The following is a 23,208-nucleotide window of genomic DNA, read 5'->3' on the forward strand; positions in this document are numbered from 1 at the left end:
AAATGCGTTTTATTCAAAAGCGGAAGCAGCCGCTTTTGACCAAGGAATAGTGGGATGGTTTGGGGTGGTGGGCTATTTTCTATGGATAGATTCAATCCCGAGATGATTTTGCTATGTCCATTCTTTGGAAGCCACGTGCCAAATCCTTCGTTTCGCCATTATACACAAATTTAATATCACAGCAACACCAGATCTTAATGTATATACGCGTAGATCTTAGTAGAGCACTCCTCAAGTCCGCTATCTTCTATGTACCTCCTGCGTTCCCTATTTTGTAATTTACTTTAAGTAGTTCTCATATACATATGTACACACACACAATTTTCAGAGGGGGGTGGGGGACAACCAATTGTCACATTCTAAAATACAAATACACTTGCACACACACACATACAGAATGGAAAGTTATGTGATTATATGTATGTATGTGTATCCCGCCCTTTTGGGGGATGGCCGATTGAACAGGAAACTTCTCTCCAGGGCATTCGCCATTCAGTATGCAAAAAAAATAATATATACACCCCCCAAAAAAAGCAAGTGTGAAAACTGGGAAAAACTGGAGCGACTATGGCGTGTACCTCTGATTCGATTTTCCTTTGAAGGAATTGGAAGAGGTGGCAGTGGGGCGTAGGGGGGATCTGTGGCATCTTAGATCATTTGAGAGCCTTTATATTCAAGAACCACTATAAAAACTATATTCCTTGACGGCAATGATAATGTTTCCATTGGGTAAGAACAGTACTTACCATTTTACCAGCCTACCATTTGAGTATTATGGTCTATCGCATAAGTCTTCAATGGAAATAGTTTAATTTCCTCTATGAAACACCATCTAACGAGTGTACCCCATCAACCCCATCGAATGCTGGGTGTAAAACAACAACACAAATTTCTCATCCTTTTGTTTGCCCAGCCATCAACAGTGTCCTGTCCTTCCGCCCCCACAACCCCGCGTGTGTGTGTGTATGTGTGTCTGCGTCCAGATTTATCCATGTGTGTAGGTGTGTGTGCCTAGCGTAAGTGTAAGCCGCTTTTAGGCGCTGCTAACAGAGAAAAGCGCTTTAAAAGGTTTTAAATTTAGCCCACAGGCTGGAGGCGGGCAATGGGGAAGGAGGAACAGCAGCAGCAGCAGCAGGAGGGAAGTCTCCTGATGGATGGGGGCAGAGGGGGCTCAGAAACTGAAAACAACTTTCACTGCGATCTCGTGATCATGACCCGCCCCAACATTGATACCCTTGAGCAGGGCCTGTTGGTCTTTCTGCTTCACTCCTCGGCACTGCATCGAATGCAACCAAATGGGATTGTTCAATCAAAAGGCCGCCCGCACACACCCCCACACAGCGATAGACACGCACACGCACACGCACAAGCACACGGATCACATGATCACGGATCGGGGAAACAACATTTGGACAATGGACACCAGACAACAGCAGGACAGTTGGGACGGTGGGACAGCAGGACATGAACATGGATAGGTTTTCAGATAGATCTCTGTTGTTTTGTCTTTTCTACCTGCGATGCCATTATTTTTCCTGATTTTCCACTGGATTAACTGAAGAAAGGTGTGTTTGTGTGTGCGTGTCTGTGTGTGCAACAAAATCTCGTTTTCTTATTCTCCTTCTTTCCATTTCCATTTCCCTCTCTCTCTCTATCTGTCTCCTTCTGTCTGTGCCTCATTGTTCCACACACACACACAAACACACACAGGACGCACTCATTAACGTGGCATGCAACAATAAATTACCACAATTCGACATACGGACAACACTGAGGGACGTGAAAATGGGAAAACTTCTGCTCTCTCAGCCGTCCTTGAGCTCTCAGCGTTTATGCGGCACCTAAATCGTGATCATGAACTGAAGAGTGGAGTCAGAGAATATATCTCAATGATATCCATACATATTATGCAGATTCATTCATCAAATACATATGTTTCAACATGTATTAGCCATAGGTTCATGATTATTATTATTCGAATTAGGGCTTCGAGGGCGTCGACTCAAACGCTCTAGTATTATATGTTATACTCTATGTATTTTTACTTTTTATTTGTATGTGCTGTGTTCTATTCTTTCCAGTAAGGTTCTACCTCCGCCCAGGCCCAAGACCTTTTGCTTACAGAAACGTTTCTCCTTGCATTCATGATACGAGTATTACGCATTGTTTTACGCATAAACCATGGTGCATGGTTCTCGCAACCTGATTTTCAATCGGCAACAACAACCACTGCAACTGCAACTCCAAATGCAAGTACAAGTGCCTCGACTCGCCCACTTTTCCCTTGTTCTCTACTCGCTTCCCGTTCCTGGCTCTTTGCTGTTCGATTCGATTTGAGTGCGTTTTGCCGAGCACAGGAAACTCCGTGTGGTGTGCCCATCGTCTGGCCGTCGTCGTCGTCGTCATCGTCGCCACCACCTGTAGATTTTCTTGATTTCGGCCCTGGCTGCATTCGAAATGATGTACGGCGCCTTTTAATTGGACACGGTCTGCGTGATTGCGCCTGGGCCCCATCCCTGTTGCCCGCTGCCTGCTGCCTGCTGGGTTCTGAAGTGCGTGTATCTCTCTGTCTCTGTCTGTGTCTCTGTCTGTGTCTGCGTCTGCATGTGTCTGTATGTCTGAGTGGGAGGGTGTGCTGGTGTCCGTGTTGCATCATCAAAAGAAAAATCAAGTTTCAAGTTCAACATTATCATCATCATTATGTGTAATTATGCTTTGGAAGAGAGGAGCAAGAGCAGGGGCTGGCCTCGCCTCGCCTCGCCTTGCTGGCATCTCTTCTTCGGTAGATGCAGATGCTGTAAAGAGATGGTTGTTAAAGGATATACATATATATGTATATAGGAGCGTATATATGCCACCCACATCTACATATATTCCCTGCCTAAATCCGTGCTACAATAAAAACACAATTCCAGAGTGTAGTTTACATTCTTTATTTCGGTTCCAAAAAAAATTCATCTTTTTTTCGTTCTGTCATGTGCCCTGTCTTTTGTTCCTGAATATTTCTGTATGACAATATGGTTTTCTCCTTTTGTGGTTTGTGTATATAGTCGAGGGGGTACAGTGTGTAGATACCATATATCTAGGTTTCTATAAGCAAAGGAGACAACTTTATTCTCCGCCTTGATTCTTGTACATAAATTCTCAGATATACTCGTATAGTTTATAGATTTTTGGGCTTACGTTCAGGTGGAATTTTTAAGGAATACTGGGAATATATTGGGGACTACTCCCCATAAAATCGCTCTGATTGTTGGTGCTACGAGTATGCAGAGAATGCCCAGAGAATTACACCAAATACGAGTATAGTTCATAGATTTTCTCTTGGTTCTCAGTGGCATGGCATTGATTGTGGTATTGGTATTGGATGGAGAGAGAAAGGTACACGATTCCTTGTCAATTTATTGTATCCATTTTGGCTCTTATCTTTTTTCATTCTTTTTGCTTTTCTCCTCCAGGGAATGCATGGAGCTATTCCCCGGTAGTTTCTTTCAATTATCAAAATTGTTCGACTTGCTTTGAAATTTTTCAACTTTTCTTTTCGTGCATAACATATATGTTTCAGATCATCTGCATATATACCCTTTAGGTATATGCGATTATGTTTTCATTTTTTGTGAATGCATTTCGGGGCTTTCATTTCATTTCGTTTCGTTTCGTTTTATTTAATAATTAATTGCTAAAATTTAACATGTAGTTGCTACATAATTCAAATATGTTTACCATTTTTCACTTTTATTTTCAAGAAATTGCTGCAATCGGAACCAAAGAGTTGCCTGCCACACGCGTATATTGCTTAGACGTTCTGCTCTAAGAAAAAAACCTTTATATATATTTATGTATAAAACCTAAACGTAAACGAAACGAACAAAAATTTGGAAGATCAACGGAAAGGAGGAAGGAAGTTCTGGTTTCGGGCGAGAGCCGAAACAATTTGATATCCTTGCAGATTCATCGATAGTTTGTGGGCCATAGATAGTCCACGTGGAAGTGTCTGAAAATGGGAAATGCAGGAAGTTTTTGTTCTTGGGAATACTCATACATACTCGTATGTCGAATGGATTCAAAGTGGATGGATGTACATATGTACCTATAGTATTCCTTCGATATCTCTACAGATCTTGAAGAGCAGACAAATGCAGATTTCTAGGCTTCTCGGATGATCTTCATTTGCAAGGCTATCGCAATCACTTGTTATGGTTTTCCTTCTGATTTTCTGTGTTCTTTGTGCTTAATGTAATTCTCAATTAGTTTTCGTTGTTGAGATAGTTTTTTTGGGGGGATGCTCGGGGGTTTCAGGGTACAACTCCGCCTTGCCCCTCCTCTGCTCAGACACTCGGTCACCGCCCCCCGTTGTGGGTTTTTCCTTTGGGGTTTTTGGGGTTGTCATATGAGAAACAAAATTATCGTAGATGGCCAAAAACTGTAAAGATTCAAATTTAAACCGATGACAACCGCCGGGATGGGGGGAAGGGGTGGCCGAGCGAGATCTGACGAGGGAGTGGGCGCACATTAAGCCTAGAAGTATAATTTATATATATATATATATATATGTATGTATATATGTTTGTGTGTATACAATTATAAACAATTATATATTTAAAGTTATTTGTTTTAGTTTTGAATTTTACGTATAATTAGTTGACATTTTGCTTCGATTTGCTTGCGATTTTCGTTTTTTGTTTTTAGTTTTTTCTTTGTTTTTTTTTGGAAGAAGAATCGAACGGAATATTTTCCTTTGCTGATTTGTTTTTTTTGTTGTTGTTGTATTTAGCTTTTCGTTTTTTGTTTCATTTATTTCTAACGAGGTAGATTTCTATTACGTCTTGAGCCTGTCTTCGTCTCCTGTTTTTGAGGTAATTGTTTTTTTGTTTTTAAGCATTGCTTACATTTAATAATTCATTAAAAAAAAGGTTTAGTATTTGACTGGTTCGTTATATGTATATTGCACACAGTGAACACTCCCATTTGACGGATGAAATGCATTTTGGCACAAGAAAAACAATTCAATTTCAACTAAAATTATTGCTCCTGCTACTGCTTATCCTTTTGCTATTTAAGTTTAATTATTGTTTTTTTAGTTTTACTCAGTTTTTTTTTTGCCCAATAAATGATATGCACAATGTTGATATAGGAGACAATCTTCTGCTGCCGATGCTGCTGCTGCCCTCTTCATTCGTTACCGTTCTAAATCGCATCTTATATGCGCCTATATACAGCTCAATGAAATGACATTTGCTTTCTTCCTCAGTGTTTCTTATTTTTGTAGTTAGTTTTTCCATTTTCCATTTTCTGTGCGTTCTGCTTTGGCAAGTGTTTCCAAGAGGTGACTAAAAAGTGACTAAAATTACGAATATACCTGTTTCAGTACACATACACATACAATACAACATAATTGAGCGGGTGTTCTGTGCAATAGGTCTGTCTGCTTGTGTGTGTGTTCTAGTGTGGTATGTGGGGATGGGGATCTACTTTCATTTGTTTAGTGAAAATTCAACATTGTTTGCCCCAACTTTTATAAAAGAAATTGTATACCGATTGCACTTAACCATTTTATCAACTAAAATCTTTAGCCTAAAACCAAAAACATTTACGCTTTGAGTAGACTTTCCGAGTGGTGTGTGTGTGTGTGGGTGTGTTGGGGATGTTGCTAAGGATGTTGCTAAATATGATGCTAAACATGATGCTGTTGGGTGGCTGGGGTCGGGTCTAAACAGTTATTCGTGGAGGGGAGATTGTTATACTATATATATATCGTTCGATATAGCCCCGATCTGACGGTGTGTGTCCGAAATGTTTCAATTCGCATAAATTTTGTTCCGTCTCTGCTGGGCATTGGTTGGCCTTCGAGTCGCCGCTGGCCAGGAGCCATGATGGGCCATGGTTTGCCTTCTGGGTGCTGCAACGAAAAAGAAGCAAAAAGTATTGGTTAGAATGGACGGCCAGTGGGGGTGGTTGTCAAAGATTAATGCAAATGTTAGCTGGAACAGATCCCCGATCCCCCAATCCCCCCCGATCCCACACCGAATCCAGTCCCAGACCCAAAAGCTGTGTTGGCCAATTAGTCAATGTCGCTGGGGGCTGGACAGATGATGACATGAGACGGCTCGGATCAGTAAGAGTATCTACATGTATCTGTATCTTTATCTGTATCCACATCGGTATAGAGAGTGTATAAGTATCTATATCTGTATTTGCAGCTGTTTTCAGCTGGTTTCGGCTTTCAGTTTCAATGTAAAAGTTGATATAAAGAAATCAAACAGCAAATCAAATCCAATAAATCTTTAATCCAATTATAACTCATTATGCTTATATGCACACAAGGTCCCCCCCCCCTCCCCCCCTCAGAGAAATCTCAGAGAGCTCTATAATCTGATATCTAAGATGTCTCTCCCTCTCCCTCTACCTTTCCCTCTTCCCCTCTCCTCTTCAGTTTCAGCGTAATTCTTATAATTCGTATAATTCTTCTTCGTTTTGTTGTTTGCTGTCTTTTTTGTATTTTTTTTGTTGGTTTCTTTTCTGTGGGCCACAATCTACAACAACCACGGGGGGAACGCCTTAATTTTTTCCCTCTTCTAATATCGGTTCGAATATCTTTTTTTTCTTCTACTTTTGAGTGTGTGTGTGTCTGTGTGTCAGGCTGCGGCTTAGATTGTACACTGAGAGAAATAAATGGAAAATTAAAGATTAAGGGAGAATCTTTTAACGGGGAAAATGTTAAAAAGAAGAAATTCCTCGCTTGGAGGAATAAACAACAGAAGGTTTATATATTTATTTCAGAGTTTATCCTGAATAAGAGTGGGGTTTTCTAGTATTTATTCGAAACGAGTGAATGTGAGGTCGATGCTATGAAAAAGTATGTAAATTATAGCAATAATAATTTCCAGATACTTAAAATCCTTTCTTTTGGCAGTGCATCTAAGTGCAGTGCATGAAGCCTAAAACAGATGATCAATAATATCATTATAAGAGAAAGATATAGCCAATTAGAACGAGAGAGAGAGAGAGAGACAGAGAGAAGGAGTGTAGAGAGTGAGAGAGTGAGAGAGATGAAGAACTTAAGTCGGGCGTGTGAAATTATGGAATGAAATGGAAAATTCTTCGTTTTTCTTAATCGCTCTAGCCCCTGCCCCCTGCCCCCTGCCACCCCTCAACCATTTGATATTCTTATAATTAAAGCGAATCTAGTTCTTTTAATTTGGTGTTCCCCTGCTGCTCTGTTTCTTCTGTCCCTCCCTCTATCTGTCCATTGGGGTCTTCGTGTTACGTTTTTGGATCATGCCCCGGCCCCGACCCCGACCACTGCCATGGCCCCTGCTTCTACTCCTCCTCGCTCGCTCTATCCTCTCTATCCTGCCCAGCCATCCATCTTGGTTGCTGCTGGATCTCTGGGCTTCAGTTAATCTGCAGCGCATCAGCAATTAGCGGAAACTCGTCATAAAAAATACAACAAATACAAAGATACAACAACAACAACAAATCAACAACAAGCAGCGCACAAAATCGGATAAGGCGCCGACAGCAATAACAACAACTAATGCTCCGAAAAAAAAGTTTTGCCTAAACTTTATTTTGGATACCCTACCCTCGTGCCAAAACGGGGCAATCCCCAATTTGCCGAGCAGCTTGCCACGCATAAGGGGAGCATAAGATCCTCAGCAATCTGCATGTTGCGCGTCATGCTGCAGCGCCCATCGGTCGGTTCTGCCTCGGATCAGCGCGTAAAAAAAGGTTCGTGTGGGTGTCCCTGATAAATATGCTCCTCTGCATGAATCAATGTACACTAGCAGCCATAATTCTCTCTCCATAATTCATCCAGTTTCCTTATTCAAACCGGTATTCGAATTTTCACCGGCTTTGGATAGTCCTTTGCCCCAGTGAAGCCCCTTTCATTGCCGAACAAAGTGTATTTGGTAGATCGTAGATCGTAGATCGAAAGAGCATCTAATGCTTCGATCCTCCTACAAAGGCAGGCCTTTCTTTCCTAATGTTGTTGCTATTTTTGTTGAAACTCGTTCGTGGCTTGGTTTTCGGTTCGTTTGCGGGGCTCAAAAAGATTTATTTTTTTCGTTACTTTTGTTGTTTTTGTTTTCTCTCTTTTTTAACTGATTGTGAGACAAAAATTTCTGTTGAATTGGAATTAGGACACACACATGAAGTGAAGCTTCAAAATGTAGCAACAATTTCTGGCCAGCAACGCAGCTGTGCGCCATTTGACGACGACGACGACGACGCTCCTCGTTTTTGCCATACCGCTGCTGCTGCTGCTGCTGCCCCGCCCACCCAGTACACCCCTTCTGCTGCATACATATATATACGATATATATCATTTTATATAGTGCCGCAAACTTGGACACTTCTCTCTGCCTCTGTCTCTCTTTGATTGCGGTGGGTTTGTGCAAAGTTCGTGGCCTAAGTCTTTTGTTTTCTATGGGAAATACAGTTAAAGAGCAATTGAATTGTATTCGAATGCAGATTCGATTATTCCAAGATGGCCTTGAGACTATAAAAAAGGACTTTAGATGTCACAAGTACAGGAAGAGGGAATTGCAATTAGCCGAGCATGGATCTTGGATGCAAGAAGATCTGCCCTATCTGAAGAATACACACACGAGAGCAGGTCAATGGACAGATTTAAATTGGGATAGAGACATTGATCTAAATATCAAGAGAAAACATTTAAGATGTGTAATAGATCTATTCATATGTAGAATATATAGCTAAAGTAAGGTACGACCTGGCTATCTATAAAGCTAATTGACTGTATTGTTTATGGTTTAATGGTTTTTCCTTCGTGCTTCCTATTGCCATACGGAAGTATTGCCAGTGAAGTGCCGCAAATGCAAGATGTATGGGATAACAAGATGAGTAGAACAAAAACTACACATAGATCGAAAGATAAACAGCATAAAAGTTGCAAGTAGATGAGTGACAGAAAAGTACAGAAAGTAGATTGAGATTCAAGATTGTACTTGAAAAGGATTAACCAGATTAGCATTATCTAAAATTGCAGATCATATAATGACAGAAATGTATCCTTTTATGTGAAGATAATACTTAAAGAGATCTCTAGACGAATATTTGTATGCGAGTAGACTAATGGGTGGCTCAGAGAGCTCTCTGATACATATATGTATCTCTTCTTTGAAAAAACCCCCACTAGATTTCTATTGCTTGATCATATTTTTGGTGGCTTCTTTTGTGGAATCCATAAACTGCTTAGCCATCGATCGGCGAGCATCTGATTATTTTTGAGGCCATTTTCCAAGCAAGCCTCATTGAGGAGGTTCAAACAAAGAGTCTTGGCCAGAGGCGGCAGATGCTCAGGATAATGATGAGCGAGACGATGATGATGATGATGATGCTGCGACCGCCATGCTGTCCTGGCATGTTGTTGTTGCTGCTATTGCTGTTTGGCATTGAATTTTTGTTGGAAATCAAATATCTAATGCCATAACCCTGGGGGTAGGTTTCTTCTAGCTCTTTCTGATTCGGTTTCTGATTCTGTTCAGAGCTCAAACACACACACACACACATATGCCCAAAATGGCAGCAGAAAAGGTTAATCGAAGAGCCACAACAGAACGTAAGTGCATCTGTATGTATCTGTGTGTGTGTGTGTGTGTGTGTGTGTGTGTGCTTGTGTGTGCTTGTGGGCAACACAACAAGCATCTCAGGATGCTGTCAAATGTTTGGTAATTAAAAAAGAAGAAGCAACAGCGACAGCCACGCTGGGAAAGTAATGGGAAAGAAATTTCTTGGGCCAAACGAAAGTCAAATGAAAATGAATAGACGAAGAAGAAAAAACCAAGGAAAATTTTACAGTTTTCAAGGGAAAGAAAGCAGATGAAAATCCCACATCCCAATATCTCTCAGATGTCTGTCTGAGAGGGAGGAAGGGTAGGGGAGCAGCGGTTTCGAGGGGGTTGCTTAATTTCAATTATTTCATTTTCCTTTTTTTTTTTTGTTGTTTTTTTTCGAAGCTAATTTGATTGAGTTCTTGTGTAAGATGTCAAGGATTTTTCAGCTGTGATTCGGGCAGTGCCTTTTTTGACAGCTCTAATTTAACCTTTTTCATCATCTACTCGTCGGAATCTACGCTCGGAAAATGTTCACAAGGGTTCGATAAGTAACCAAAGATGTTAACGAAAATTTCTATAATTTATATTCCCATCTTTATGAGGAAAACCATAAAAAAAGCAAATGGAAGTGGAATAAATTTCGATTAAAACTTTTGCGAACTGATACAAAAATCGTTGGGAAAGAAATCCTGAAAGGCATCTCTAAAAATAGGTCAAATGGGAAAATATCCCAAGTCTATATTCTGGAAGAAGTGGAAAGGAAGAGGGAAGGGTTTATTTAGGAATTTAAAGGTGGATTTGGGAGTGGATTTGGGCTATCTTTTACTCTGATATCAGAACCATTTGATGCTTGTTGGAGATACTGATTGTTGGGGATCTGGGGAAGGGGTGCCCTGAGAATGTCAAATAAAAAAGACCCGTTATGCGAAGCAAATCCCCGGACGGAGAGCAAACACAAACCACAAAAACACAGAAGGAAAGACAATGAGAATGAGGAAAGCAGGGAAGTGAGACAGACCATCTCGTCTTAACACATGTTTGTGGAACTGGAGACCCGAAGAGGGGGAAGTTCTTTTGGTGTGGCAAAGGAGGGGAGGGGGGGGGGGGGGGGAGAGATAATTCCACAATTTGCACATCGATCATATAGCATGAAAGGAGAGAGATAGAACTTTGGTTTGTTCCACTCTACCTCTGCTCTCTGCTCCTCTTTTACTCCTGTACTCTTCTCTCTTCTCACTTCCCACTTCTTGTCTTTCCACTTTCCTCCACTCATCGTATCATCTCCTCCTCCCTGACTGTCCCTCCCAAAGACACAAAAGCCTGTCAAGGCAAAGAAACTATTGTGCGAGAAGTTTTTTCCGTCTTTTGCTTGAATCAAAGGAAGATTCTTTTTCTTTTTCCTTTAGCGGATACATATGTATGTATGTACATACCACTAGCCATCCCGCTATATATGTATGTATCTGTATCTGTAGCTGTATCTGTAGCTGTAGCTGTAGCTGTAGCTGCATCTGTAGCTGTATCTGTATCTGTGCATAACTATGAATCATGGTAAGTGCTAACGCTGTATATATGTACTAGCGTAGAAGGAGAAACAGAATGAGAGAACCGAAAAGGGAATACGAGAAGTAGAAAGAACAGCACAAAGGCAGAGCCAGAGCCAGAGCCAGAGCACATTTCAAGGATTACACACTTGGATGTGTGCGTGTGAGCGAGAGAAAGAGATCTACTGTCTTTTCAAGGTATCTACAAGATACACACAGGCACACACTCGCACACGGATGCACGGATACGAAACAGAGGTAGACAATTTCTACCTGGACAACAACCGATCAAAATCTCTGCCGAAAAAAAAAAATAAAAGAAAACGAAAACGAAATGTGGAGGAAAGAGGAAGATAGAAGGCAGTAAAGGAGAAGCGCGAGAGCGAGAGAGAAGGAGAGTGTGTGTGTGTGTGTGTGGGGCAGACGGAGAGAGCAACATCGTTGCCGAAAAATTAAAATTACAGATGGTTTTGTTGCTGGATGAGCATATGTACAGGAAACCAGTTTTTATGTTCAACAAACAAAACCAAGAAAAACGCACGAACGAGAATCGAGTGTAGAAGATACACACACACACACACAGCACACACACGCACACCAAAAGGAGAATAAGAGGAAGAGGAAGAGAAAGACGATGGACAGAGCAGCGTTATGATGACATAGCCGCCACGCCGCCGCTGCTGCTGTTGCTGCCGCTGCTGCTGTGGCTGCCGCACATGCGCAACGCCAGCTTCGTGTCGCTCCGTCAATTGTGTATCTTCGAGATACAACTTGGCACTAGCACAAACTACAGTGCGTTCAGCCAGCATTAGATTGGGTGGTGCTGGAGAACAAACTGTACAATGAACGCCTAGTAGCTGCTACCTCCTTTGGGGGAGGATCTCCCCCGATGGCCTCTGGTTGGGGGACAGGTCTCTAAGGAGAACGTTTCGTTTCGTTTCGGTCCTTGAAGCATCTCTTTGTTTCCTGCCCACAACCAGTTCTCCTTGGCAAGCATTTGGCTGTAGATCGGTTGAATCATTGTGAATAGCTGGGTTTTTGGGTCGTATACTTCTGGCCCGCACTGTGGCCTGTGGTCTATTTCATGTGTGAGTGTTTCGTACAATTTGCTCTGCTGTTGCTAGCCGTCTTCGGCCGCTCCTACCCTCCACAGCTTCTTTGCCCCTCAGCATGGTCTTCGTTTCTATTCCCCCTCCCCCCTTGCCACCCTGAGGCACAGCCCGAGAGAAACACAAAGAAGTTGAGATACGTACGTGCAACATGTGTGCGTGAGATGTTTTTGCTAGGCTCAGCGTCGGCAACGGCGAAATCCTGGCTATGGCCATAGAAATGCTTTTTCACGCAAGGCAAGCAGTTTTCAAGGATAGCACAGCGATCGGCAGAGTCCTTTGTCCCTCACATCCTCAAGGATGTGCGCACATCGCACACCGGGGAAGGGAAGGGAAGCCAGTTCCTGCACACACGCACACACACATATCCGTATCTTTGTATCTACACATGTTTCTTGTCGTGTCTTGTCTTTCTTCCTCCTCACTTCTCGCCATCTTTCCTTCGCTTCTTTCTTCGCCAAAAATTGTGCCGCAAACAAAAACCCGCCTGAACTTTTCCGTTTTCTGAGATTCTCAGCCTCAGCTGGAGAACAACAAAGAGCAGGGATATAGAGAGACACACAGATATATATATATACATAGAGGGAGAGAGAGAGAAAGAGAGACAGAGAGAAGCAACAGCAGTGAAGAAGAGATATTAAAGACACGCACGTAATTTCTTTGGAACTAGCAGCCGAATACACAAAACTGAAACCACAACAACAACGAATTTCTACAAAAATAATTAAGAAACAAAAGAGCTAAAAAAAAAACATTTATTTAAAATTGAATCGTGAGAAGGGAATGGGTCCAGCCTTAACCGATAACATGTACCTACTACCGCACGATCTGGTAGAGTTTTCAACTAAAGTCCAACTAAAAGACATTTTTAAGGCTATTATAATCCTATAGATGTAGGCATATCCTGTATACATGCACATACAAATATCCTAGTCCTTGGCCAACAAAAAACTTAAGAGTTCGAAAAGGTATGGGAATGGAAAAACAAAACTCTACGAAAATCGTTTGAATTTAGTATGGAATATTCTATAAAAAATGTTATTAATTTGATATTTAAAAGAAATTCCAGGACAGATGCAATGAGGAATGATTGTAAAAATTGACTAGTAAAACAATCTAGCAGAAAACCCGCATAAAAGAAAGAGTTAGGTACAAAGAAAGAGTCAAAAAAGGACCTAGTAGAGGTTTAAGAATTATAAAAGTAGCCGCAGAGGTAAAGAAAAATAAAAACCTGTATGTTGAGGCAGGAAAAAAGGCAGGCAAAATAACTTGCTTCTCCAAAATAATCTAAAATCGATGTGATCTTTGTAAGAATGATACGAGATACCACTGTCTGGTCAAGATATTTGATCCTTAGTGTTGAACCTTTCGAAATCAGACCCATGGCCCACTGGAAGCCCACTCCAAAGGCTGTGTAAAAAACTGAAAATCAAAATGCCACCAAAAATATGGAAATAATAAAAACATAAAATTTGTAATTTTCACTTTTTTTGTTTCTTTTTTGTCTCGTTTATATTTGTCATTTAAAAAAATACTTAGAAGGCGTGCCAAAAGGGAAAGCGTTAAGTAGGTTAACAATTAGGTTAAAAAAAAAAATAATTGTATAATAATAATAAACAAGATCTTCGAGCAGTTGGATGAGGGGGGGGGGGGGATGAGGAATGTGGGCATGCGTAGTGTTTTTTGTGGGGAGTGGGGGGAAATTAAAAATAAATGAAAAGTTTAAATAATTACAAATGGATTTATTCGTGGAACATAAATTAGGGGCAACTAAACGTAATAAATATATAGGTTTATGTATAGGTTTATATATGTATATATACTATATATATACGCGTGTTTGTTTGTTTGTGTGTGTGTGTGTGTGTGTGTATGTGTCTCTATATGGTATAATATCCCTGATTTATCGCATTTGGCGTTTTTAAGGCTAACAAATACACATGGATATGTATGTCTAGTATCTAGATATAGTATATATATCAATTGGCATTTAGTTTCTGCTTTTTAGTGTACATATCGTGTATATGGCATTTGTGGTTCTCTTTCTATACTCCTCTGCTCTCGTCCTCGCGCTCTGTTTCTGTCTCTGTCTCTCAAAAGAGAAATCATATTAAAAAAAACAATCATTACAAAATACTATTCGAAAAAAAATACATATATATATGCTCTAAGATTAAGTACAATTCGAATATCCCAAGCTTTATACATATGGTATGTATATATATAGAGTTATATATATTCTATGTATGTATGTATATGGTTGGGAGTATATACACATATACGCGGGGCGCCCTGTTGGTATAAGCGTTTCGTTTCGGTGTTTGCTGCTGTGTTGCTGAGGTATACTTGGAGGTGTTTGTTTTTGTTTATCATTTCACATACAAATTAAAAGTTTTTTAAAATTACAAATTAAAATAGGGCATAGGGCGTAATTAGAGTACAAATAATAATACAACATTTAACATACGAGTAAAATTAAATAATTTGCTGCTACAACAATTAGGAATTCTCTTGCTTTTCTCTGCATTTCGTTTTCTTCGTACCTTTTCTCTGGAGAGATACTTTTCTCTATATATATGGCAATCTCTAATTACAGGAATGAATTGTGGAATTCTGGAGTGTTTAATGGGTTGGATTTGTTGGGGGGAGAACAGCCTAAGGAGTGGCAGTCAAGTCATTGAAATGCTGCGGCTTTGGTGATCAAAATCAAAGTTACAAAAATAAAAAATACTTTTAAAAACAGCAAATTATTGCCTGCCAGGCAATAAAATATGTTTTCTTAATTTGAAAACTAAATCAATGCGCGAATTATATGACATTTTAAGCACAAAATCATGTTTAAGTATGACATTGTATAGTGACACTCAAACTGTGGGTCGGTGGACTGCTTGCTTGGACTGCAGTGCAGCTGTATGGGACTGCTCGGAGCGGAAATCACTCGACACTGTACCACTTGGAAGCAGTGCTCATGTCAATCACTTGGCTGGCCCTCAACTGCAGTGCGGGTCAAACTGTCTCTCTTTCTTTGCCACAAGGCTCAGAGCATTTCACAACTTAATAAGCCCACAAATCCGATCTGATCCTAGTCCCTGATCCGTGATCCCTGATCTTTGATCCCTGACCCTATTAATACAATTCAATATCTTTCTCAATCATCTCGTACTCCTCGTCGGGAAACTCGTCTTTGATCAGCAGATGGTGGCTGTCCTCTGCGGCGGCTGTGACCAACAGGATTTGCTGCGCCTCCATTTGCTCCACCATCTGATCCTCCTCAGCCTCGTCCAGCAGCAGCTCCTCCTCCCCCTCCTCCTCATCCTCATCGTCCTCCAGCAGGCTGTCATCGTCGGCGGCCACATCGTCGATGGATCGCTTCAGATTAAGACTGAGACCGGGATTCAGATGGGGATTGGAGTTGGGAGTGCTCCTGGGCGACAACGACGACACGGCCGTCATCGTCAGGGAGCGGGCAAAGGCCGCCTTAATGGGATTAATGGACGGGGCAGAGGCAGGAAGGGTGGATACAACAGTAGTCACCAACTGTTGCTGCTGCTGTTCCGACTGCGAGGCTGCTGCAGCAGCAGCGGCTGCCACAACGGCGGCGGCTGCGGCTGCGGCGGCAGCAGATTTCTTGCCCACAACCCGGGGTCGATTGTGGGTCTCGAGGTGCTTGCGCAGGTGATCCTTGCGACAGAAGCCCTTCTCGCAAATGTCGCACATATGCTGCTTGAGCCCCGTGTGGATGGCCTCCACGTGGCGCCGCAGATCGGTCTTGTGATGGAACTGCTTCGGACAGAGCTCGCACTTGTGCGGCTTGTCCTGGGTACGGTGCCGGCCCAGGTGTGTCGTGTAAACGTCCTCGCTCTGGAAGCGCTTGCCGCACTTCTGGCAGCGGAACGGGTACTCACCGGAGTGGAAGCTCTTGTTGTGCTGCGTGAGGTAGCAGTTCTTGGTGAACTCCTTGTCGCACTCCAGACACTTGATCCGCCCCGAGGGCAGCGTTGTCGAGTGCGGCGATGTCGATCCCACGCTGCTGTTGCGTCGCCGCTTCGTCGTGGATGGTGTGGCAGCGGCCGTTGCTCTCCGCTTTTTGGGCACCGACTGTGCCACCGTTTGCGTCGGTTGCTGTTGCTGCTCCACCTGCACAAGTTGGATCTGCTGCTGCTGCTGCTGCTGCTGTTGATGCTGTTGCTGTTGTTCCAGGGCCTGCTGCTCCATCTGTTGGTGGTGATGGTGCTGCTGGAGCTGGTCGATCTGATGCTGCTGAATCTGATGCTGGTACTGCTCCAGCTCGTAGTCCTGCTGCTGCTGTTGCTGCTGCAGCAGGCTGGCCATGTCCAGCTCCAAAGCGGGCGTGGCCCGCGAGCTGCTCACCGTGGGGGAGTAGGGGGTGCTGAGCACCGTAAGCGTGGGCGTGTGCGCCTGCTCCTGCTGTGCCTGGGCGTGGGCCTGGAGGGCCGTCGTCAGGGTGTGCACCGGCGGCAGGTCCCCCTCCTGTGGCGATCGCTGGGCCGCCACCGTCGAGTAGGGCGAGAGCGGGGCATAGGGGGCAAACAGGGAGGCGGGCATCAGCTGCAAGACCTGGCCGTCGCTGGTCGTGATCTGGTGGGGATGCCCATTCGTGGTGTAGCCAGACTCGACGCCGGAACTACCAATAATAGTGTGATAGCTCGTTGTGGGATCCAGCGGCTGCAGCTGCTGGTAGCATGGCGGCGGCGGCGGCATGATGGGCATGTGCATGGTGTGCGGCATGGGCATGGTGCTGGTGATGTGCAGCGGCGGCGGCTGCAGCTGCAGCGGCTGCAGCTGCGGCGCTGTGGTGGTGATGGGCATGTGCATGGTGGGCGGCATGGGCATGGGCATGGTGAGGGTGGTGTGGGTGAGCGTGTGCTGCTGCTGCTGCTGCAGCGGCGGCGGAGAGCTGCTGGTGCCCGGCGAACTGCTGCTGTGTGGCATATTGTCCTGCGGCAGGATTAGTGCCCCCGGATCCTGCTGCTGATGCTGCTGCTGCTGCAGGTGCTGGTGATGATGCTCCTCCTGCTGCTGTTGTTGTTCCTCCTCCTGCTGCTGCTGCCGATGCTCCTCCAACTGCTGCTGCTGCTGCTGCTGATGTTGGTGGTGGGGGTGGAGCAGCGCCTGGTAATGGTGCACCAGCTGCTGCGGCTGCTGCTGCATAGTGTCCATACTGGTGGTGGTGATAGTAGCTAGCGGCGTGGTGCTGGTGCTGCTGCACTGCAGCATACTGCTGGGCATGGGCATGTGCATGGGCATGGGCATATCCAAAGCCAGCATGTTGTAGTCCATTCCCATAGGCGGCAGCAGCGACTGCTGCGGCTGGCCCATTCCCATAGGCGGCAGCGGCTGCGGCGGCGGGGTGGTGCGCGAGAAATCCATTGCCTGCTGCTGCTGCTGCTCCTGCCGCAGCGGCGGCTGCTGCTGAAGATGGTAGATAGTAAGGGGCGAGAGTCTGCTGTTGCTGCTGCTGATGCTGCTGGTGTTGCTGCTGCTGCTGACCGCCGTGTTGGGAGTGTTGCTGCTGCTGCTGTTGCTGTTGGAGCTGTAGGGACGAGATGCCGCCGATGCCGATGCCAGCAGATAGCTGACCTGCTGCTGCTGTTCCTGCTGCTCCAGCTGCTGCTGCTGCTGCTGCTGCTGCTGCTGTAGGTGATCTACTGCCCGCTCCTGATCCTGCTCCTCCTCCATGGCCATTAAGCTGCTGCTGCTGCTGCGACTGTTGTGGCTGTTGTGGGTGTGATTGCTGTCCTCCAGATGTTCGATCTTTATAGCTGCCATTGCTTCCGTTTCCATTGGCATTGTGGCTGTTGTTGTTGGGGTGGTTTTGGGGGTGGTGGTTGTTGTTGTTTCGTTCAGCAGGCCCCTCATTTGGGAGGACGGCATTTGTGTGATGTTGTTGTTGTTGGTGTTGAGTGGGGCGGAGGGACCTGCTAGCCCGTTTGGGTGACCGTTCAAAACGGAGTTGTTGTTGTTGCTGCTGCTATGCTGCTGCTGCTGCTGCTGCTGCTGCTGTTGCTGCTGCTGTTGGAGATGCTGCTGCGAATGCGAATGCGGATGCTGCTGCTGCTGATGACTGGAAGCGTGCTGTGGTGAAGCGTTTGTCGTGGATTGCACTTGTTGCTGCATGCCGTAGCCGTAGCCATTGGCGCCGCCGTTGCCCGGATACCCGTTGCCGTTGGCCTGCTGCTGCTGCTGGAGCTGGTGTTGGTGGTGCTGCTGCTGCGTGGTGGGCGATGGCGAGGCCGAGTACTGGGACATGGCAGCGCCGCCCACCGCTCCCACCCCGCCTCCGCCGCCATAGTCGGGCGGACTTCTAGGCGGCTCCGGTGGTTGCACGTTGGCCGGCGGTGGTGGCTGCACTTGCGGCACCGCCGAAGCGGCCGCGGCAGCTGCAGCAGCGGCCGCAGCTGCGGCGGCGGCATTTCCGCGCCGACTGGGCTTCGTTACGGGATCGCGCGACGGATGATGGTGCGCCGAGATGGGCAGCGTGGCCGGATCTGGCTGGCCGCTCGACTTGACCGCGTTCTTGTGCAGCGTCGTGTTGTAGTGGCGCTTCAGGTGTCCGGAGCTGGTGAACCACTTGTTGCAGGCCGTGCAGTTGTAGGTCTTGGGCCTGCGCGCCTCATTCGACTTCCAGGTGGCCGCCTTGGCCGTAAGGCTGTTGGCCGGCAGCACGGAGCTAGAGCTGGGTGGCTCGAAGCCGCGATAAGCGGCCTGCTGGCCCACGGCCACTGCTGGCGGGGCGCCATCCTGGCCCGGTCCGCCCGTCGTTGTGCTGGGGAACTCGGCCGGACTGGTGGCCACATTGGCACACAGATCGACGCCTCCGCCGCTGCCAGCCGTCGGATCGAATGACTTGTCCACGTAGTGCTGCGAGTCAGGGTACTCGGACTTGATCAGCCCGTGTCCTCCGTACTCCTGCTTGATGAGGGTAGCTCCGACGCCGACTCCTCCGCCCGCCTGGTGGTAGGGCGACTGCTTGGGCGAGTAGTACGGCGACTTGTCCACGCCGACGCCCAGACCGACGCCAAGGCCGAGGCCGAGTCCCGGCTGCTGCTGCATGTAGGGGGGCAGTCCCTCGACTCCCACTCCCGTCTGAGGCTGCTCCCAGCTGTGGAGGGCGCGCTGCTGCATGGACTGCATGGAGTGGAGGGGATCGGGCAGCGACAGAGGCAGGCCGGCGACGACAGCCTCGTGCTGGTGCTGTTGTTGCTGCTGCTGCTGCTGCTGAAGCAGCTGCTGGTGGTAGACCATCTTCTGGGAGTCGAGGTCGAGCAGCTCTCCGGGATTGGATCCGCCCGGTGGCTGAGGGGTGGGCATCTCCTCCTTGATGTACGGCGAGCTGGCGTACCCGCTGCTCCCGTACGGCGACTCGCCGTGCACGTTGGCGATGTGCTCCTGCAGCTCCTGTTCGTTGGTGGTGAGGATGCCGCACTTCTTGCACTGCAACTTGCAGCCCCCTCCGCCGCCGGCTCCGTTGGGGGAACCGGGTGGTCCACCCAGCTGGAGGTGCGAGGAGGTCGATGTGGGACTGCTGCTGCTGACGACGCGCGGACTCATCGCCGATGTGGTGGTGCTCACGGCGCTGGGAGCACTCACCGCCTCCTCCGCGGCGCTGGGTAGGGCCGATGTTGGCGTCTGCAGGTACGGATGGTACCGCACCCCTGAGCTCTGTGCCGCATGCTTGCCGTAGTCGCCGCCGCCCACCAGTCCACTTCCAAAGCTGTAGTCGCTGCTCTGCTGCTGCTGTTGCTGTTGCTGCTGGTAGAACTGCTCGTAGCTGTTGATGTAGCTGCTGGCGTAGCTCTGCTGCTGCATTTCACCGCCGTATAGGCCGCCGTACAGCTGTTGCTGCTGCTGTTGTTGTTGCTGCTGTTGCTGTTGGGGCTGGCCACTGGCGGAGTACATGTGATGTGTGGCATAGGGCTGGTGGGTAATGCCCGTTACCTGTGGATCCGTGGCCATGCTCTGCTGCTGCGCTTGTTGCTGCTGCTGTGGTTGCTGTTGCTGCTGCTGTTGTCCCTGGGGCTGCTGCTGCTGGGGTGGCTGCGGTGTGCCGGGCTGGTTATCACTGGAATCGGCTGCGGCGCTTATTGTGGCATTTGGGGTTGCCGGGGCACTGTTGACACCGCCGCCGGCTGCTCCTGTCCCAGCACCACCACTGCCGCCGCTGCCAACTGCTGTCCCTCCTCCTCCTCCGCCGCCGCTGTCTGTGGCACTGCTTGAGGCCAGAGCCTCTGCCGCATGCAGTGGCGGCATTTCACTTTTTATGCTCGCCATGTACCGCTACATAAGTCAACGGCGTATCGCTCGTGCTCGTGCTGTTGCTGTTGTGTCTGCTGCTGCTTCTACTGCTTGGGCTGCGGCTGCGTGTGCTGCTCATGTGGCCGCTCTTCCTGGAGGTGCGTGCTGCTGCTTGAACTGCTTCCTTCCAACTGCTTTAACACTCCTGCTTCTTCTTGTGCGTATCGGGCCTAGGCTTGCATCCGCGCTCGCCTCTTTTCCTTCTCCTTCTCTTCTTTAGATTTTGTTTTCTTTTTTGTTGCTTTTCGTTGGCTTTTTGTTTTACCGTTCGTTTTATTTGTTATTTTTTGTTTTAATTAATTTTTGGTTTTCATTTGTTGTATTTGGAACTGCAAATAATTAAATTATTTGATTCGATTATTAATTGTTTTAAGCAAAAAAAAAACAAGAAAAACAATCGCACACACACATACACAGACAGACAATCATCTAACTGTTCTTTGCATTCATTTTGGTTCGAGTTCTCTTTTCCTTTTTTCTGCACGTTTTTTTGCACTTTTTTGAGAAAATTCTTAAGAAAATACAAATGTAATTATAGTTTTGGTTTTTACATTCGAAAAATGTTTTTTTCTTTTAGCTTGGCTTCCGATTCTTTCACACCACTCGAAAAAAAAGAAATTCAACTGTGCAGCTTCTCCATGTGGCTCCTCTTTCGGGTTTGTGCTTACTTTTATGCGCCTGTATGCTCTCCTGCTGCTGGTGATACTCCTCTGCTTCTTCTACTGCTTGTCTGCTGCTTTCTTAACACAAATCAACAGAATGGGGTGCGGGTAAAAATGAACGGAAGGAAACAACAAAAAATGGTTTCAAACTTTTGCTCGGTGCGGCCGCCTCACTGTGCTATGCAAATTTTGAATTTTGTATTTTGTGTGCAAGAGAATGAGCGTGTTCAGTGCGACGTCTCTTTCGCTGCTGCCTCTTTTGCTCGCCTGATTCTTGGCTGGTTTCTGCGGCGAGTGACTGCGAGAGATCTCCGATTCTGCGATCTCCGACGACACGACGACGACGACGCTCTTTATTACATTTACCACAAGATCACTTTTTGGTTTGTCATTATTCTTTTCGGGGAAATGAACATAAAAAAATTGTTTACAAACACAATATAAACACTTGGAATTATTATAAACTTTTTAAGGTTCTTTGTTTTTGGTTTTGGTTTAAGTCCGAAATAGAGTTTTAGTTTTTCTTTAATTTGCCGAGAATTTTGTCCAAAAATTTGTGAGGTTGATTTTGCCGTTTGGATTTTGGTTTTTTTTTTTGTTTAGTATGTAAGAAAATGAAACAAAAAAGGGCGCTAAAAGCTAAAATAGCCGCTCCACTCCGTTCGCACGCTTCGTCGCTTGTTCCCGTGTCCTTCTCCCTGCGTCCAAATACAAAATACAAATGACCGACGCCGACGTGCCGGCCAAGTTAAAACAAGGCATTTTTCATTCACGTTCACGAGTTTCGGGGCGGCAGCATGCCCACAGTGCTAGATGTTGCCGGGCTACACCAAAATGTTGCTAGCTTTTGCGCATGCCCAGCGGCACTCAATTTTGCGTTCCATTTGGTGAGTTTCGGGCAGCGACGGCGGCAGCGACGACAGCGACGCCAGCAACATTTGCTCCGGCGGTGCTTGTGTATGTGTGTGTGTGCGTGTTGCCGCTCTATGTATATAGCGAAGCCGAGTTTTATATGACCGTCGCTGTGTCTTCTGTCTCTTTCTCTGCTTGCTGCATTTGTTTTTGCTTTGACTCTGCTTTTGCATTGTGTTTTTGCGTTTGATTTTGCTTTTTTTTTTATCATTTATTGTATATATATGTATAAAAAATATATGGAAAAATAAAGGGGAAGCGACAGTGCTGCTGATGGAAATAATGATGTTGCAGACTTACGAAAATTCTCTACTCTACTGGATAACCTCAAGCCGGGTTTGCGTTCGGGTTTGGGTCAACCAACCTATTGGAACTCAGCTTCTGGGGAAGCTAGAGGAACCATTCAAATGGCTATTACTTGCTTTTGGATAAATTGAACAAATTAGTTAACTTTGCGATCGGCGTTCGGCATAGTTGTATCTTTATATCTGCATTAATGCTGAACAACTGCTGACGATGAATGTTGACTGTACTGCTGGAAATAATTATTAATTACTTTAAGCAGTTACATATTTGAATTGCAGATCGGTGTTTGGGATGCCTCGCATATCATCAGCACTAAGCAGGCATACTGCTGTTGTTGATGATTAATGTTGATGGTTTCAGTTAAAGAACCTTTCAATTGGCTAAGACTTTCTTTTGAATGCTTTCAACAAGTTAATTGACGTTCAGATGAGGGTTATGCATGGTTCCCACAGTATTCAAAGGCCCAATTCAACCACGTGACAAGCACACAGCTGTGCTACAGTGGCGATGCATATGATTAACGTGTTCCGATAAGGCAAGACCTATTAATAAACTTACCATTTCGCATTAGTCAGCCATTGACTCACACTAACGTTAAGTGGCCCAGTCCAGTCCAGGCCAGTCCAGTCCAGAGCAGAGCTTACACTACTAGCCTAGTTTCGGACTCGAGTTGAGGACGGGTTGCCGATTGCCCGCGTCACAGGTCTCGTAAAAGTTGTCAACGCTTAAAAAATTAATAAACCCAACTTTTATTATGCACAGCATACGAAAATAAAGC

At 45.8% G+C, this 23,208-nt stretch overlaps 1 protein-coding gene across 3 annotated transcripts; it reads right to left on the minus strand.

The window, feature by feature from the left end:
• Positions 1–4,600: 4,600 nt before the first annotated feature.
• On the minus strand, positions 4,601–22,050 carry zld (zinc finger protein zelda). Of its 3 annotated transcripts, XM_033382327.1 has the most exons (3): positions 21,102–22,050; positions 16,140–20,879; positions 4,601–5,899 (listed from the first exon to the last, which is right to left on the minus strand). In XM_033382327.1, the coding sequence occupies exons 2-3, from the start codon at positions 20,524–20,526 to the stop codon at positions 5,799–5,801; spliced, it is 4,488 nt and encodes a 1,495-aa protein (XP_033238218.1). In that variant the 5' UTR covers positions 20,527–20,879; positions 21,102–22,050; the 3' UTR covers positions 4,601–5,798. The 3 variants fall into 3 exon arrangements, with proteins under 3 accessions (XP_033238218.1, XP_033238217.1, XP_033238216.1); XM_033382326.1 differs by lacking the exon at positions 4,601–5,899 and having other exon boundaries at positions 13,956–20,879; positions 21,219–22,049; XM_033382325.1 differs by lacking the exon at positions 4,601–5,899 and having other exon boundaries at positions 13,956–20,879; positions 21,102–22,049.
• Between the last annotated feature and the right edge of the window lie 1,158 nt (positions 22,051–23,208).

Source organism: Drosophila pseudoobscura, chromosome X (assembly GCF_009870125.1).
Source record: "Drosophila pseudoobscura strain MV-25-SWS-2005 chromosome X, UCI_Dpse_MV25, whole genome shotgun sequence".
Classification (NCBI taxonomy): Eukaryota; Metazoa; Arthropoda; class Insecta; order Diptera; family Drosophilidae; genus Drosophila; species Drosophila pseudoobscura.